Raw genomic sequence first — 17,745 nt, forward strand, 5'->3', positions numbered from 1 at the left:
TTTTTATTCCAAAATTTCAAAAATTGTCACAATATCGATTTTGGCATAATTTTTCTGATCAAATTCATCGCGAAGATTCCAACCTTTAAAAAAACTATTCTTTTTTTCAACTGTTTCTCAATAACACTATCTCATATTGTGTTCACTGACCTTACCTAACTAAATGCCAATCGATATCAATTGGAAAAAGTTTGTAGGGTAAAACTGTTTATAACACTATAGTAATATAGGAGGGCTCCATGTTATATCTGTTAGAATTTAGTAGTTTTTACTTGTATGAATAGTGGCGTAGCCAGGGTGGGGTTTGGGTGTTTGACCCCCCCCCCCCCCCATTGACATTTTCCCTCCTAATAAATATATTGTTTATAGGGTTTGGGACTGCTTGCAAGTTATACATTTGTCTTATGAAATGGCGAAATTAAATACAAAGTTTGAATTTGCATATTTGTTTACTTTTTAACTTGAATGTACATACAATCGTCGGGAAAAATTATATTTGGATAACATTGAAAAATATCTTAAAACATATTATGTTTGGTTAGGTACAATAGACGATAATTTTGAGATTGGAAGAGGCCGAAGCCTAATACCATACTATTATAAAATTGAATAAGCTTAAAAAAAATTAAGTAAATGTTTGGGAGAGGTGGAGGGCTGTTAAAGTTGTTGTAGGAGCTTGGCTACAGTTGGCCCTATGTTCGCATATGTAAGATTTCATAAGTCTCTTTGTGATAAAACTGTGTTTAAACTATAATTGACCTCTAGATTGTAGATTGTACAAATGAATGAACATCAGTAGGTACGTATTCGTTTATCACGGTGTTCGCATATTACGTTATTCGTTATTACTTATTTATTAACCTAGTATTGTATGCCAGTATTGTTAAAAATGAACTTGTTATTTATTTATTTATTTATTTATCAGGTTTATGTACCTACTTATTTTTTAGTTTTTTTTTTACTAAAATTGCAATATGTTTTATGATTTTTCAAAAATAATATAAAAATGTCGCTACATAGTACATATATTTAAGAATATTTTGAGAATTTTGACTGCATACTTCGATAATTTTTAGTGCAACAAGTCAAGTTCTGAACCCTTAATTTATTTATGCACAAAAACTGTAAAAACTTGGTTTTAATCTATACTTAAAACGCCCCCAATTTCATAATCCTGGCTACGCCACTGTGTATGAATCTATAATATTAGACAATTCTGCTCAAATAAACGCAAGGAAATAAACTAATGCAGGCATAAGTGGTATACCTAGGTACTAGTATAGTCGGTTATTCAAACGTCGGTAAATATGTCGTGTTGTAATATAATTAGGTTTAAGCACAAAGAGTGAAGACTGAATGGGTAATATTACATATCATACTAATATTTTGAATATCTTTTTACCTGGTGTATAATCTACCGACGAGAATAAACGAAAGAAAACCGTTCGATTTGGTTTAAAACGTATTTGTTATTATGTTCTAAACGCCAACGATGGCGACAGTGTTCAAAACCACTCGACAATATCCAACTGTAAACATTTCAAACGTGCTACAGACTTCAAAGTTCAAAATCCTATTCGTTTATTTGATTAGATATAAGGCTGTTAAGTCCCTAGCACACATGACCGTGCATGATTTTCCGTTAAAAGTAAAACGTTTTGAATAACAATAATAATATTATGTATACCTACAAACAATTTTTAAAAAACTTCATATACTTACATATTTGCTTAATTATGACCGTATCATATAATATTATTTAGTTTTATTAAATCGACATCTCGCGATGTGAGACGACCGATTTCCTCACATGCATCACACGTCCCGAATACCATATGTATAAAAGTTAGCAGTCAGGTATTAAAATATCACTGGACACCGTACCCCTTTTGGGTGCCGTTTTTATAATAGGTGTTAACATTAAAGAAGGAGCTGCGACCGTTGACATCGTACAGCGGGTCCACCACCGGATCGTTCGACGGTGGGACGACGGGCACGTACTCGCGAAGACAATCCAAAGACAGCTTCATATTCTCTGACCCGACCACATTCAACGTCCAGGACTCGATCGAGATGCGCAAGATCAAGAAAGTTCAGAGTTTCTTTAGGGGATGGCTGTGCAGGAGACGGTGGAAACAAATCGTCGAACAGTACATCAAAAGTCCTCACGCCGAGAGCATGCGCAAGAGAAACAGGCGAGTACCTGTACAGCTATATTATTATAATTTAGATTATAGTAAAATAATTATTATATTAGGAAAAAAATACCGCACCTAACTGCGGTATAATACCTAATACCAGTAGGTTGTACCTAATACCAGTATTCATGTAAAAAGCGAGTTTCCAATGTATCATGATTTATATTTTATTGCAAAACGAAATCATTACCCTCTTCCCCGAAAATGCTTACTAATTTCATTCAAACGTCACACTGATTATAGTGGATTAGTATTGATTAAAATTGAAACGTCGTTCAATATTTGATTAGATGCATCACGCTCGACATGCCTCATATTATAAATTATAGTCATCAACATATTATTAAATTAATATTTATTCAATGGATTGCGGTCAATAACGTGTACTCATAATTTCAAATTATTAATAATGCTACCCGATGTTTGTTTATAATATATCCACTCCATGGATATGTGTAGGTATTGGTTACCTACATTAATATATCATCATATTTTATTTTTCAAACCCTACTGCAATGATCTCTGCTAATTTTTTTTATAATTCTCGTACTTATATACAAGCAGGTGATTATTTTATCATCAACCACTATCATTATTTAAAAAAAGTATTGACGCTTTTGAAAATATATTTTTTATATGGTTTGAATTTTTGTTACCAATACAAAACAAAGTTATTAAAACTAATTATATTTTTTACAGTTTTAATTTTGAAAATGGAATATTATTTTGTCGAGTAGAGGTACCTATTTCGATTCATAAATATCAAATTTAAGAATATGTTGTAGTTTATGAGTTATAAGTACCTATTTAAAATGTAGATGAGCGGAGTGTTGGCCCCCTGTTCTGCTCATCAAACTTTAAATACTTATAATTTATAACTCATAAACTACTTTTCCTAAATGTGAATTTATTTATCGAAATACTAAGAAAAATATTTGGCTCTCGAAGATTAAGTTGTAAATGTATGTTCTCGTTCAATAATGTAAAAAAAAAATTTTTTTAAAAACAAATCGTTTTTGTAAAATCATACTATTATTATGAATATTATTTAAAATGTAAAAAGTCCATTATATAAGCATGAATATTTGAAATGGTTCAGTATAAATTCTAGGAAAATCTCTCTACTATAATTGTCATCGTAAAAAACAACTTTATTATATAACAATTTGTAAATTGTCTTTTTTTGTCTACTCAACTGTCAAATTACATTAAATATGTGCCGAAATGTATGTAACATTTCTATTATTGCGTCATATCGACCGAAAGAATAATATAGATAATGCACGCTGTACTATATTATAATACTATACTAATAAATAGTATGTATAGGTCGGTTTGAATCGTTTGACAGACGACAGTATTATTAGAAAATGTCTTACACAATTACTACACGTCATATAAAACATGTTATTATTTTGGTATAGGTACGATAAAAGTAGCACATAAATGATGGTAAACGTCAAACTTTATTTTTTACGTGTTCGCGGTTAAGCAAAACACATTTGCGTGATAGCCATAATAATTTATGCAAACACGTGTTTGCTCACGTAATCGTCACAACTATTTCGAGTACGTAGTGGTTTTTAACCTTACATACCGCGTATTACCTACCTACTGTTTCAAAACTTACACGGCATTTGGTTATAACATAACTACACAATACAACCACAACAACAACAGAAACATAATATTATTATAGTCACTTATCGTTGTTGTATACATGCACCGCGACGAGGTTTCCCGTGGTGATGATGATGATGACGATGATGATGATGATGATAATGATGATGTTAATAATAACGATTTAATCGCGTGCTTGTCGTTTATAAATTATAATAATAATTACACGCTTATATAATAACTATCACAATGATTCGAATTTTTGTTTTCGTTTTCAAATCTCCATCTGCAGTCTGGTTTTTCGCATGGTCGAAGCCGAGGAAGAGTACGTGAGCCAGCTGGAGGTGTTGGTCACTTGTTTCCTGCGCCCCTTGCGGATGGCGGCCAGCTCAAAGAAGCCACCGTGCTCTCACGAAGACATAAGTTCAATATTCTTGAACAGCGAGACAGTGCTGTTCCTGCACCAGATATTCTACAAGGGGCTAACGACCAGAATGGAAAACTGGCCTACTCTAATCCTGAGTGAGTAATCTATATCGAGTAAATCTACAATAATAATATTGCTTAGCGCGCATAAAATACATAATATAATAGATAATACATAAATTACCTGCATAAAATACATATTATACATAATTATGCATCGATTTGGGTGACAACCAAATGGGCCGAGAAAATCTCGATGGGTCGGTCGTAAAAGTTTGGACGTAATCTTATACGATGATGTGAAATTAGTACAAATAGTTTGTAGAAAATAGAATTTAATAACTAAACCGTATACACTAACTATAACCATAGTACTATGTAGCTTAAGTAAAAATTAGAAATCATAGTACTCGGTGGGCCGATGTCTTGCGTAAAGGGTGACGAGTGACGACCATGAGTAACGACCGTAACTACGTTGCTCGACGCGTAGATCGTTCGATTATTTTTGCTAAGACGCGAATGCCTCACACACACTGCACTGGCGCCGAATGGAATTAAAACTGGCAGTTCAAATAGTTCAGTTGACCCACCCTCCACTCCAAACAACTGTGAAACGGACTTACATAATTATACCTATGGGTATTATAAATAATTTAACGATGACATTCCTGTGTTTAAATTATAGCAGAAAGAGTCGGAACTGTATACTGTATTATGTATTAACCGGCACCCACCCACCCAATTCTTAAAGCAGTTCAATTTAACTACCTGAGGTACGTTTTCGGCGTCACTGGCACACTGTATAATACAATCAATACCGTATTATAATACAATTGGGGCTATTACTAATATTATAAGTAATTTTTCATAGTTTTTGTTCGATAATAATCTAAAGTTGGGTAGGTGTAGCGTAAAAATAATATCATGATTATTACGTGGTGAAGTGTTTACTCGTCAGTTCTGGGAAAACATATACCGAGCCACTTTCGTGATTTATTATTTCGTTTTTTTTTAATAATATTATTTGCACTACGCCCTGTGACTATTATAATCGCCAACTTTTCGTCTCCGTCGTAATAATTAATAACGTTTGATATTATCATATTTTGATATGATAACCACCTGTTATATGTTACCTAATATGGGTTGTGACGTTGTGTGTTATCGATTTTCGACCGATTTTCCTGAACACAAATAATGTGACCATATTATTAAGTGGAAAGTGCCTACGAGTGTTTTTTTTCCATTGCAGTGGTGTAGTTCTCTATGTTCTTAAAAATTACTCTTACACGCTTCCAGTAACATTACACAGGTCTCTTGTTTCAGAAAAACAATGGAATCCCGTAATTTTTTTTTTTCCGTTCCATCTTGATATTAATTTTTTCCTCTTAAATTGAGAAAATATATATATAGTAAGACTTTCACGCGGCATCAAGTGGCAGTCACCATAGAAACAATCGCCCTTGCTGTGTTCGCTATTTGGTCTTCTGCAGTAATCACTAGAAACTTTTACGCACAAAACTTTACTCGGCCAAAATAAATTTGGCAAACGTATTACTTTTATCTCTCTCCCGGCCCATCTCCTCCTCTTGTTTTCATTTATTTTCACTACAAAGCTATTTTCACGTTCTCTAACACAATAATAATGTTTTATACTGGCTTCTAATACTGCCAGAATCAACCGACATAATATTATATTATAAGGTCGCCTGCACGTGTGAGTGGAATTCTACATTTCATTTATTGATTCGTCGAACATTCCCTAAACCCGTAATACTATAAAATTAAAGATGGTCCGTGGCATATATTTTAGACGTTTCGAAACTTTGCGAACTAAATTATACAGTACGGTCGACTCTCGGTATAACTGTATATTATGATCTCATCTCGACTGCCGTTAAAATTCGTTTCGATTCCCGCGAGCTTCAAGTTTATATACCTATAGGTACCAAAAGTCGAATGCAATATTTTATTATGTCGGTCTTAACTCTTAACTACGAGAAATGCACGATTTTTTTTATTTTTATGTTATTTCCAGGCGATCTCTTCGACATACTACTGCCCATGCTGACAATCTACCAGGAATATGTAAGAAATCATCATTACAGTTTACAAGTGTTGACCGAATGCAAACAAAACCCTGCATTTGTTAACCTTTTGGAACGATTGGAAAACAAACCAGCATGCCATGCACGGTCATTGGAAAACTTCTTAATAGTACCAATGCATCAGGTAAAACTTACAATATATTGGTATGAAATAATAATAATATTGTTATTCACGTGTTATTGTGTGAATTTCGCAGTAAAATCTTTGTTAAGGTATATACCCTGGACCGGTTTTTCCAATTTTCCACATTTATATGAATTTTGAAAATGGTATTTTATATTTTAGTTGCTACTTTAAGTATAACACTTTTCCACTTATATATTTCCTGATACCTATTTAAGGAGGATTGACACGGTGTATTATATCAACACAAATGATTAACTTCATAATTTACATAGTCAAATACCTTTTATTATGATTTATCAAAGTTATATCATGGAAATTTATCTCAAACGAATTATATGTATAAGTTATTTATCAGCTTTTTTAAGTAAATTATTCATCTTCTCTAATTAAATTAATGTTTTAGAACAAAAAATTTGATAGATATTCAAATCATATGCATATCACGACCAGAAATAAATTACCTAACTCTAAATAGGAACAAAAAATTATAAATCTAATTTATGTTTGGAAAAGCTATTAAAATAACAAATGTTAAGAAAATAATAGTTATAATAATATATTAAATTATTATACATTAGTTTTAAATTTTATTAGTGTATTACCTAAGTTATTCCTATAAAGAATAATGCTGGTTTGTGTTATGAAATTAAATTTTAAAGTAGGTAATAATATGTTATTTATTAATAAGTAACACCCTCGAAGGATAATGATAGATACAGAATTATGTATAACTATAAGAAAGTAAGAATACAATTTGCGTAAAAATTAAGCTAACAATATATAACTATATAAGAGTGGTATACATAACATGATAAAAATACAAGATTAGTAGGTAATAGAATAAAGGAAAAGGTAGGTATGTATATGGTAAAAAAAAAAATATGAACATTTTAGTTACCTAGTGGTTAGTAAGAATAAATCTTAGATTTTTTAATATTATCAAAGAAAAAAATCGAAGTTTGAAATGTTGGTACAAAAGATCAATATAGGTTAAGTGGACTGTATTTAACGAAATTATTTTTGCCTAAGTATTGTCATCATTGTATTCGAAACATGATTTAAATTTTTTATTTTAGTTGAAATTTGCTATTGTCTACATTTAGCAACACGTTGTTGTAGCTTTTCTTTATTGGCTTACGAATTTAGAAAATCGAAAATTACCTCTTTCAAGTACTTTCTAGAAGACTTATATTCTTTGGATTCATATAAGGCTATGTGAAACTTTTTGACCTTTGATTTTACCCAACAGAGTAAACAGAAATAAAAACACTGCAAAACCCATTACATACACAGTAAATAAAATCTGTAAAGTTTATGAAAAACATTTCTTTAAACTGTTTTTCTATCAATTGAATTTATTTTAACTTTAAATCGAAACATAATTTTTAAATAAACAGCATAAATACATTATATAAATCGGTCAAACTTTTATACTTAAACTGTATTGTATTTTATAAAGTCATTACTCATTAATCATTAATATAAGATATACTATTTTTTTTAAGTACATATAATATTATAACTGAGTGTGTGTTCTGTAAAAATAAAACTTAAATTATATTAATTCTTAAAAGCCAACCTTAAGTCATTCAATATTTTTGTTTGTAGATTCCTAGATACATAATAACTCTTCATGAGATATTAGCACATACGCCCCACGACCATGTGGAAAGAAAAAGTTTGCAAACAGCCTGTCAGAAACTGGAAGACCTGAGCAGACAAATTCATGATGAAGTTAGCGAAACTGAAAATTTACGAAAAAACCTTTCCATCGAACGAATGATTATCGAAGGCTGTGATATTCTACTAGACGTCAATCAAATATTTGTCAGACAGGGTACTTTGGTACAAATGCCAATTGCTAGAAAAAAGAGCAGGATACCCCATTTCAAAACTGAAAAAGAAGCAGTAAGACAGTGCTTTCTATTTACGAACCATATGATAATCACAACTAGGTAAGTCCAACGCTTCTACTGTGATAGCCTATAGGTGCATGGAATTGGAATTAATAAACACATATATTTGAACATTTACATTTATTTTAGGACCACTAGTGGAAAATTACATTTGGCTCCTGAAGTTGGAAAAATATCTTTGGCAGACTGTCGTTTAATAGAAGACCCTAATGATAAAGAGGACGACAATAACAATCCAGGAGACCTTGAAATTCCAGATGGAAACAACGAAGGTATGTAAAATACATTAAAAATACATACAAATATTTATGACTGTTTTCTTTTTATTCCAAAAGCTGATGATTCGGCGGGTACAAGTCATTCGAGTGATGTTGAGAATAGCGATTGTGAAGGCTTAAAATGTTCATCTAGTCCAAGTCCAAGTCCTAGTCCAAAACCACAAAATTATGATTTTCAACTTTGTGTTGATTGCAAATCGTCTACACCTATTGCAGTTCATTTGTATGCACCATCTTTACAAGAAAAAACTGCGTGGGTCAGTGATATTAGTCAAGTAAGTACAGATAATATTAGTATTAGTATTATCAAATAATTTTTTTAAATGTAATATAATTTATATGTTGAATATTAGTGTATTGAAAACTTAAGATTTGACGCAATGCTTCGAAATTCAATGTCAGATACGTCATCTGTGACAATGCCGAATTCAATGCGTGATCCAAAGCTTTTTAAAGATGACAAAGATATCAAATTTAGCAAATATTATAATTCCTGTAGGGTACGTCAAATGTTTGTTTTAAATAGAATAATTTTATTTAATGTAAAATTACCTATTAAATTTAGATTCCGCGTATTCACCATGCTACAAAAGAAAAACTGATATCTAGACTTGTGGATTTAAGGTTTTTATCAATTGATTTTCTCAATACATTTCTTCTCACATATAGAGTTTTTACTGATGGAGTTACCATTTTGGAAGCGTTAAAAAAGGTGTTTTATAACAATGAAGTAGATGCATATGAAAATATCGGACAACCTATGAATAACACGTAAGTAAATGCATAATTATATAATAATATAATTATAATATTATTTTATTATCACTTTTAGGTCATTAGATCGAAGTGAATTGCATAACAATCATCATCTCACCACAGGGGATAGAGACAGAAGACCCAGCGTTATTTCGTCAAACCGAAAGAATAGTGCCGCCAGTTCTGTATCCGGTATCCATTCTATTAAAAACGCTCACGGGAGCGTTCTAGGGTACTTACGTGTTTAACATATATTGTATTGTGATTTACAGGCTACGGATCAGAGATCAGTGACCGGGATAGAAGTTCCAGTGTGGATTATCAGCATAGTCCGAGAGGAAGAAAATATAGTTTTCGAAAACGTAAGTTTTAATAAAAATAAAAGTATTAGTTAATTACTGTTACAAATATTTCATTTAAATTATGTATTCTAGTTGAAGAAGAGGAAAGAAAAAATAAAGTAAAAGTGTCTGAAGAATACAGTTCAACTACTAGTTTATACCAGCAACCTTCACCGGGACGAAAAGTGAGCATACTAATCGAAGACACTGGTGACAATTGTCATTTAGCCCCTCCTACTATGGTTAAAGCAACTTCATCATCTAGTAATGAGACTCTGACTGGAGGTTAGAATTCAGTTAAGCATGATGTAGTTTTTTTTCTCTAAATGTTTGCCTTTTTTTAGATAACCAATCAACAGTAGTTGCAACATCTCCATGTAGCAATAATAGTAGTTCGACCTTAGTAGCTGCGACTTCTAATTGTGAGAAAAGTCTTAATGACAATAAAATCAGTAGTTTGCCAAAAGCATCTCCACCAGAACGTAAAATACAATCGCCTTCAAAAGGTTTTCCCATTCACCACGGACATGCGATCAAATTTGGGTCCATAATATCAGATGCAGCTAAAGAACTCGTAGAAAAGTAATATTATTTTACTTGAAGTAAACAAGAGTATAACAATTATTTTTACAGGTTCCATTCAGAAAAGCATTTTTCTACCCCACAACCGCGTAGGAGAAGTTGGTTCAATCACGATTGTACTCCAACTATAAGGAAAAAGAGTTTTGGAGTTTGCGAGGACGATATGGGTGGCACTGATGAAAACGGATGGCTCAGTAACCTGCATAGTGCATCATCATCAAGATCAGCTTCACTTGCAAACTCTAGCATCGCACAGGTATTTTTTATTGCTGGTACATTTATAGAACAAAACTGAACATAATAGTTGGGTTTCTGTAGTATTTCTCTAGAAGAAAATCATTTGCATGCGCTGGTGATGCTGATGGCTGTTACAGCGGAAGCATATCACAGAGAGCTAGCATGCAACACGATAGCCCTCCACTATCTAGTCGTGTCGGTGTTGTAATAACGTCATCGAGACAATCAAAAAGAAGGTAAACCTATAGTTTATATTCAACTCACATCGTCGTTTATTTGTTGTTTGTTATCTTGAAAAGCGTGGGACCAAATTATCACATAGGAACTATAGAAAATTGACTTAATAAAATGGGTCCTGCGCTCAAAACATGTATACAAACCCTCAGCTATAAAACGGTTCTCATATGTTTACACGTGTTTTGTTTTATTTTTGTGTTCAGAACTGGAAGGCCGGAGTTTTGGTAAGTGCTGTGGATATGCACAATGTGAGAGGTCTGACATTTGAAAATCGGCATAGCTAAAGGGGTTTTTATTCAGTTTTATTTTTGATTTCATATTTCTGCATGAACCTATCACTTACAGACTACATATACTATTTTGCTGCTCTTTGAAAACTTTAAAAGCTAATATTGTTATAATACTTAGTACTCTCCCACACTGTACAGAACATTTGGTTTTAGCACAAAATGAACCAAATAGTATTTATAAAGGGTCTTCCGGTATTTTAGAATGATTAAAGGAGGAAAATAATATATGCATGGACTCTGACTAGCAGTTAGATAAAATGTTTGATCCACACACCCTAGTAGTGATAATATATTTAAAGTTCTGGAGCTAATACTATACTTAGTTATCCCAATTGGTCCCGCAGCCACCAGAACCATTTAGTTATAACTGCTCATCCTTCGCTGTGTAACGGCCAATAAAAAGCCAGCCAATCCAGACTAATAGAAAGTAGAGTTTAACTTTTAAAGAATGTAAAAATATTATTGCCGTATAAATAGTTTGAGTTTGTTGCTGACAAAATAGAGAACACCTGCGACTCCTGGGAATGTTTCCGTGCACGTGTTATTCATTCAAGTATCATATTAAATCGATTCTATTCCCTTTTCCTCGCAATCGAGGCATATGCACATTTCAATCAGTATACTCTTCTTTTTATTATTATTTTTTTTTTCTTAAGACAACACCCCAATCAAAACAATGCTCTTCAGCGCCTATAAACATTAATATTTTTAATTCAGTATTAATTAAAAGTTCAACACAAGTGTTTCTAGCCGAACAAGTAAAGTTTTACTATACTAACAGTGACAATAACACAAATGTGTTCTTTTATTCAAAGGAGCAGCACGTCTACTGCTGCTGCAGCGTTTGCTATCGCAACGTCAGCTTCGAGTAACCCTCGGGAACTCTCTCCATTACATGATCAAAGATGTTGTTCAGTAGAACGAAAAAGAAAAGAGTCTGTAATGTCCACTGCAGCTACGATGCGGGTGTTAAATGTCTTAAAACATTGGATATCAAAACACCCACAAGTACCCTATGACAAATTTAAACACGCCGTGTAATTACTAATAAAAATTAACAAAATTTTCAGGATTTTGAAAATGAAACACGTCTTAAGAACATGACTATAGACTTTTTAGAAGACATACTCTTCAGTCCCAATCTTTTACCAGCCGAGCACAAAATAGCTGGTCAATTACTTAGATTACTTACAATGGACGAAACAAAAAAACCTACTGTCGACCTAAACTTGCTGTTGACTCCATCTCAAGTACGTTGATAATTATTTATGAAATTGAATTTTTTTTTCAAAAGTTATCTACCAAACAATGGCCATAATATATACAAATTTTTTACTATTGAATTATTAATAACTCATAAGCCCAATAAGTCTATATGTAAAATTATATTTTTAGTAAAAGAAAATGTAATTATCAATAATTTTATCAATTTTATCCTTGTACATTGTACACCTATACATTGTGTTATAATGTACCTACCTACTCTATTATATTATTACATTTAATTTTGCATTATAAAACCAACATTAGTATTACCTATTGTTTATGATATTTGTGTAAAATATTTAACAACAAATTTAAGTAATATTGTATATAAATATTTATTGAAAATATTGTACCAAAACTATAAGTCAATTTAAAAAACTTTAAATTATAGATTACTGTATAGGTACTAAAATCACACGTTTATATCATTGTTATTTTCAGATTCCCAGTTCTGAAAATATCGACACATTGTCTGCATTAGAAATTGCTGAACAAATGACTTATATCGATCATCAAATATTTATAAGAATCCAAAGCCAGTGAGTACAATTAGTTAAAAACTCAATGCCAGCGTAACATATTTTGTCGTCTCTATCTTCCATATTACTACTAACGACTACTTATTAGTCGTTCCCTACTTATCACGTACTTCTCTCTTTGTAGCCATGGGTACTGTTTAAATTACATACGGATGACACTTTACAAAATGTATTATATAAGTATAATTCTAGTGCTCTGCATAATAAGATATTTCAATATCATTCATTTTTAAACAGTTATAACCTTATTACCACTTAAATTTAATAACTGTTAACAATGAAGTACCTAATTGCAGTAAACAATAGTAGTTTCTTTAATGTTTTAATTAGACTATAAAAAAAGCCACATAGCTAGTATAGCCAAATGGCGCTAGAATAAAATCTTAATAAATAATTTAAAAGGTCATTATTACCGTCTCTATATTTGAGAAATTTAGCCACAAACTGAGAAAATATTATACGAATATTGGATTTGCTGTGTTATAGGTATGAGTTGTAATAATTATTGTAATTTTAATCATTAAATATTCTAAATTGAGTTTAACAGATTAGAAAAAAAATCTGAATAAATTGAGTGAAGGTTCTTGGACATAATACGAATTTTTAGTTGTTGTCAAAAAAAACAAAAGCATAAAAAATCATTGGATAAACATTTTAGACACGCCATGCTTTGTGCATGAAAATAAATAAATATAGTTATTCTTTGTCCTACCATTTAAAAGCATATTTATCAATTATTATTATTAGTGACACAGATAAATACACTAGGTACTTATTTACATATGAATAGTGATGTATTATTACCTATAGATTTTAAATGATAGTTTCAACTTAAAATTATTTTAACTCTTAAAAAGTTAAAATAAAAATACCGATGATTGATAATTTGTTACACTTTTCGTTTTTGGGCTGTTATAGACATTATAGGCACCTTATAACATTATAATCTATGTGGCTATGTATACAACGATAACCATTTGTACATTTTTGGTAGAAAATATAATATTATTTCCTTTTAAATTGTATTTACAAACAAATATCTATTTCTGGCACATGGTGTATTGATTTTTAACATGTATTTTACCAATCAGTTCTGTACAATCTACCTATATCACCAGCGCTAATAAATTGACTTAAAATAACAATATTATAACTATAAGCTTAACAAAATATCAAATTGCACTACAACAAGAGTGAACCTATATACCATTCAGACCATTTATAATATGATGAATAATAAAGAATATTTTTTTGAATTGATTCGGTCTGAAGTCATATAATATTATGTTCGACAATAATATAATTGTAAATGGTAATAATAATAATGATAATATCATGTTTTAAATTCAATACACAATTTTCACAGATAGAATTAAATTTGATCAGGATTTGGTTTACAAAACACGTGCCGCAAAACTCTATAGTGCAAAAATTACAAATTTTTATGCATAATATTATATTATATTATATATAAAATATAAGAAAAGCATTTTTCATGTTTGTCATATATTTAGAATGTATCAGTTAAGGGAAAAGTAGGATATTCGGGCATTGCATATGCTCCAACAGTTTGGGCAATGTATGGATGATCATTGCAATACACAAATCGTTCATACATTTGCCGAAAATTGCTTAAAAAAATCATTATTGCATTAATCTACGCGCGTTTTTCCAGGGAATTTTTCGGCCGTGCGTGGATGAAAGACGACAAGAACATAAAAGCGCCTCACATTATTCTAATGACTAAGAGATTTAACGAGTTGTCGCAGCTGGTCGCTTCAGAAATAATGCGTAAGAACAATGTGGCTTCAAGAGTGATAGCAATAGAAAAGTGGGCCGCGGTGGCCGACATATCTAGGTGCTTGCATAATTTTAACGGAGTCCTACAAATATGTTCGGCTTTTACCAATAGTTCGGTGTTCAGATTGAAGAAAACGTGGGAGAAAGTTTCAAAAGCTGTGAGTTGATGTGTTTATAGTGTTTATAGTATTTATACCACTGACGTAATAATAATAAATAATGAAAACAATACCTACTAACGTTTTATTTCGTAAATAACAGTTGTAAAATATGTTAATAATATTTGTTAAAATTTCGCCTTAAATAAGATTTAGAAATGTATTCATGTTTTAATTGCGCAAAAGTTTCATATATTTTGTCAGATTAATTTAATTACAACTTGTCAGTGAGCTTTTGAAATTATTTGTTCTATATATTATGGCTTATTTTGTTTTTAGACAAAACTGTCAGTTCAAAAACTTCAGATAATCGTCTCGTCTGACGGAAGATTCAGAAACCTTCGCGAAGCTCTGCACAGATGCGATCCACCGTGTATTCCGTACTTGGGGATGTACCTGAGTGATTTATCGTTTTTAGAAGAAGGGACTCCCAGTTTGGCAGATGACGGTCTACTTAACTTTTCAAAATTGCGTATGGTGAGTACAGTACCTACATTAAAAATGTATCTTTATTTTATTTGATTGTGTCAGTTATTAGGAAAAAGCATTCCATATTATATTGTTGCAATACTTATACAGGTATTAGTTTTAAGAAATAAATTCATTGTATTAGGTGAGAAAATTCGAGAACACTGCTGTAGTCAATTATTGTCGTTATCTAGTAGTGAAAGGTTTAGCTTATACATCCCAATAGTGGTAATCTGCATAGTATAACGAAAAATAATATGAAAATCAGGAAATGGAATAATACTTATTATTATGTTAGTAAAAATGGTAAGATGCGAGACGCATGAGTCTATAACGTGAGTGACAATTTGGCCACCCCTGGCCTATACTGTGCTTACTATAACAGTAGACACCTATATATATTATATACCTACTATGTATAATATATTAATATTATATTATGACTTAGATCCGTTATTGGTACTATTAGTGTAACATGCCTATTAAATCTAAACTATTGTATTTATACAAAATTATAAATTGCTTTGTGACGTGGATAATAGGTAGTATATGTATATAGGTATAGCCGATATGTATAATAATAATGTCAATATGAGACATATACTTCTTATCCCAACACTTCTGTCTTACAAGAACGTCTATGAGTAAATATCTCTTCTTCTCGATCACTCTTTTTTATACATAATATTGTTATACAGTGAAACTTCTGAAAACCGGACACTATCGGTCGCGGAAAATTTGTCCATTATTCGGAGGTGTCCGGTATTCAGATGGCTCAGATTGTAGAAATGTTGTAGTTGGTTCCCAATAAAACGTCCTCTATTGGGAGGTGTCTGCTAGAGGAGCTGGTTTCACTGTAATATTAATTTTTTTCTTATTTTGTCGTTCAGATCGCGCACGTGGTACAGGAAATCCGCCGGTTTCAGCAAACGCCGTACAAGATCGACTTCCATCCGAGAGTGGCCAACTACCTGTTGGACACGTCACTGCTCTTGAACGAGGACGAGCTGTACACCAGGTCCTTGGAGATCGAACCTCGGCCGTCCAGGCTCAGCATCACGACGCTGTCGAACTCGCCTCTCCACGGCGGCGGTAGCAGCCAATGACGGCGGTTCAGCGCCAAGAGGAATAAAACCACGTGCTTCAAGTGAACGATCGATGCGACTGACACCCGCCCACGGGCGACGGCGGCGAGCGAGTGCAACTATTTAATATGATAATAAATTATAGTAATAATAATCGTCTTCAATATTATCATTACCACGTTTCACTACAACTGCGGTATAATAAAATTATCAATCGTACGGTGACGAATGCCTAAATCATTAGCTGCTATATAGTCACTGCGCCAGATCTAGGGTGCTGCAGAATGAGAGAGAGAGAGAGAGAGAGAGGCAGACAGATAGTCAGGCAGACAGAGAAGAGGATCTGTTCTCTCGTCTCCGACGACAATCGTCATCGTTTCTCATCACCCCGACACGGTCGCCACTGTTTTCTCGCCGCCGCCGTCGCCCCTCTCCCACCGGAAGGAATATTATTATTATATCTATTCCCAGTGGCGAGCGAGTCTTCCGCGCGCGATTAGCGAATACAATATAATAATTTATTATATTAATTATAATGTCCTTCCGGCGGGCCGTCCCGCTCAGTTTACGAACTATGCACAATGAGTAGATAGGTAGGTAGTAGGTACCTAATACCTATTATACATTTCCGCTTGGCCAAGCTGGCTCTACTGCGCCACCGCTATCATAGCTGCTTCAAAATTTTTAATGCGTTATCTAAATCGAGTGTATTCACGACTTTCGTGTTCTTCAGTCTATCACTTGGCGCATATTCGCAACGATGATGACATGCTATTTTAATATCATCGTCGTGTCATACTTATGACGTTTTTTTGTCTTCGAATTTTTTTGTAATTTTGTCTTCCAGACGTTGGGAAAAACTGGCACTGGCACTGCAATAGCGACGATAGATTTATTATAAGTTATAATATTATAATACGTCGTACGCTAACAATAGTATATTGTGCCACATAGGCATTTTTATCCGATTCATAGACTTTTTTTCTGTTACATTATTTTCTTTTGTTTTAACAAACACGGCATTCCATATGTGTACCTATAATAGACATCGTTCGTTAAGCGATTCGGATGTAATAAATAGAAACAACACGTACGAGCAATATATATTGTACACGTGAAGTCGTGTGACACTTGTATGATTGTTATAATTTATAGGTATTATATATTATTATAATCAGTTGTCCGATATACATTTTCAAAACGTTATCGGAAAAGTGTTATATACTTACCCGTCTTGCCGTCGACGACGTCACAAACCGAAAGTGGGCGGCAAGATGGAAATACAAAAAATAAAAATTATCGTACTGAACAAT

The 17,745-nt window shown here is 32.4% G+C and overlaps 1 protein-coding gene across 1 annotated transcript in view; it reads left to right on the plus strand.

Moving 5' to 3' along the window:
- LOC100167303 (ras-specific guanine nucleotide-releasing factor 2-like) overlaps positions 1–17,532 on the plus strand; it is a 53,537-nt gene extending 36,005 nt beyond the window's left edge. Inside the window, exons 6-26 of the mRNA XM_008189714.3 lie at positions 1,912–2,195; positions 4,111–4,340; positions 6,283–6,476; positions 8,088–8,434; positions 8,525–8,667; positions 8,731–8,948; positions 9,027–9,173; positions 9,239–9,444; positions 9,506–9,621; positions 9,702–9,791; positions 9,864–10,055; positions 10,115–10,352; positions 10,404–10,608; positions 10,671–10,825; positions 11,030–11,050; positions 11,932–12,124; positions 12,187–12,366; positions 12,824–12,921; positions 14,597–14,879; positions 15,159–15,356; positions 16,238–17,532. Coding sequence (XP_008187936.1) covers positions 1,912–2,195; positions 4,111–4,340; positions 6,283–6,476; positions 8,088–8,434; positions 8,525–8,667; positions 8,731–8,948; positions 9,027–9,173; positions 9,239–9,444; positions 9,506–9,621; positions 9,702–9,791; positions 9,864–10,055; positions 10,115–10,352; positions 10,404–10,608; positions 10,671–10,825; positions 11,030–11,050; positions 11,932–12,124; positions 12,187–12,366; positions 12,824–12,921; positions 14,597–14,879; positions 15,159–15,356; positions 16,238–16,453 — 3,954 coding nt within the window. The 3' untranslated portion in view covers positions 16,454–17,532. The remainder of the gene's footprint in view (positions 1–1,911; positions 2,196–4,110; positions 4,341–6,282; positions 6,477–8,087; positions 8,435–8,524; positions 8,668–8,730; positions 8,949–9,026; positions 9,174–9,238; positions 9,445–9,505; positions 9,622–9,701; positions 9,792–9,863; positions 10,056–10,114; positions 10,353–10,403; positions 10,609–10,670; positions 10,826–11,029; positions 11,051–11,931; positions 12,125–12,186; positions 12,367–12,823; positions 12,922–14,596; positions 14,880–15,158; positions 15,357–16,237) is intronic.
- Positions 17,533–17,745: the final 213 nt, after the last annotated feature.

Source organism: Acyrthosiphon pisum, chromosome A3, assembly GCF_005508785.2.
Source record: "Acyrthosiphon pisum isolate AL4f chromosome A3, pea_aphid_22Mar2018_4r6ur, whole genome shotgun sequence".
Taxonomy (NCBI): domain Eukaryota; kingdom Metazoa; phylum Arthropoda; class Insecta; order Hemiptera; family Aphididae; genus Acyrthosiphon; species Acyrthosiphon pisum.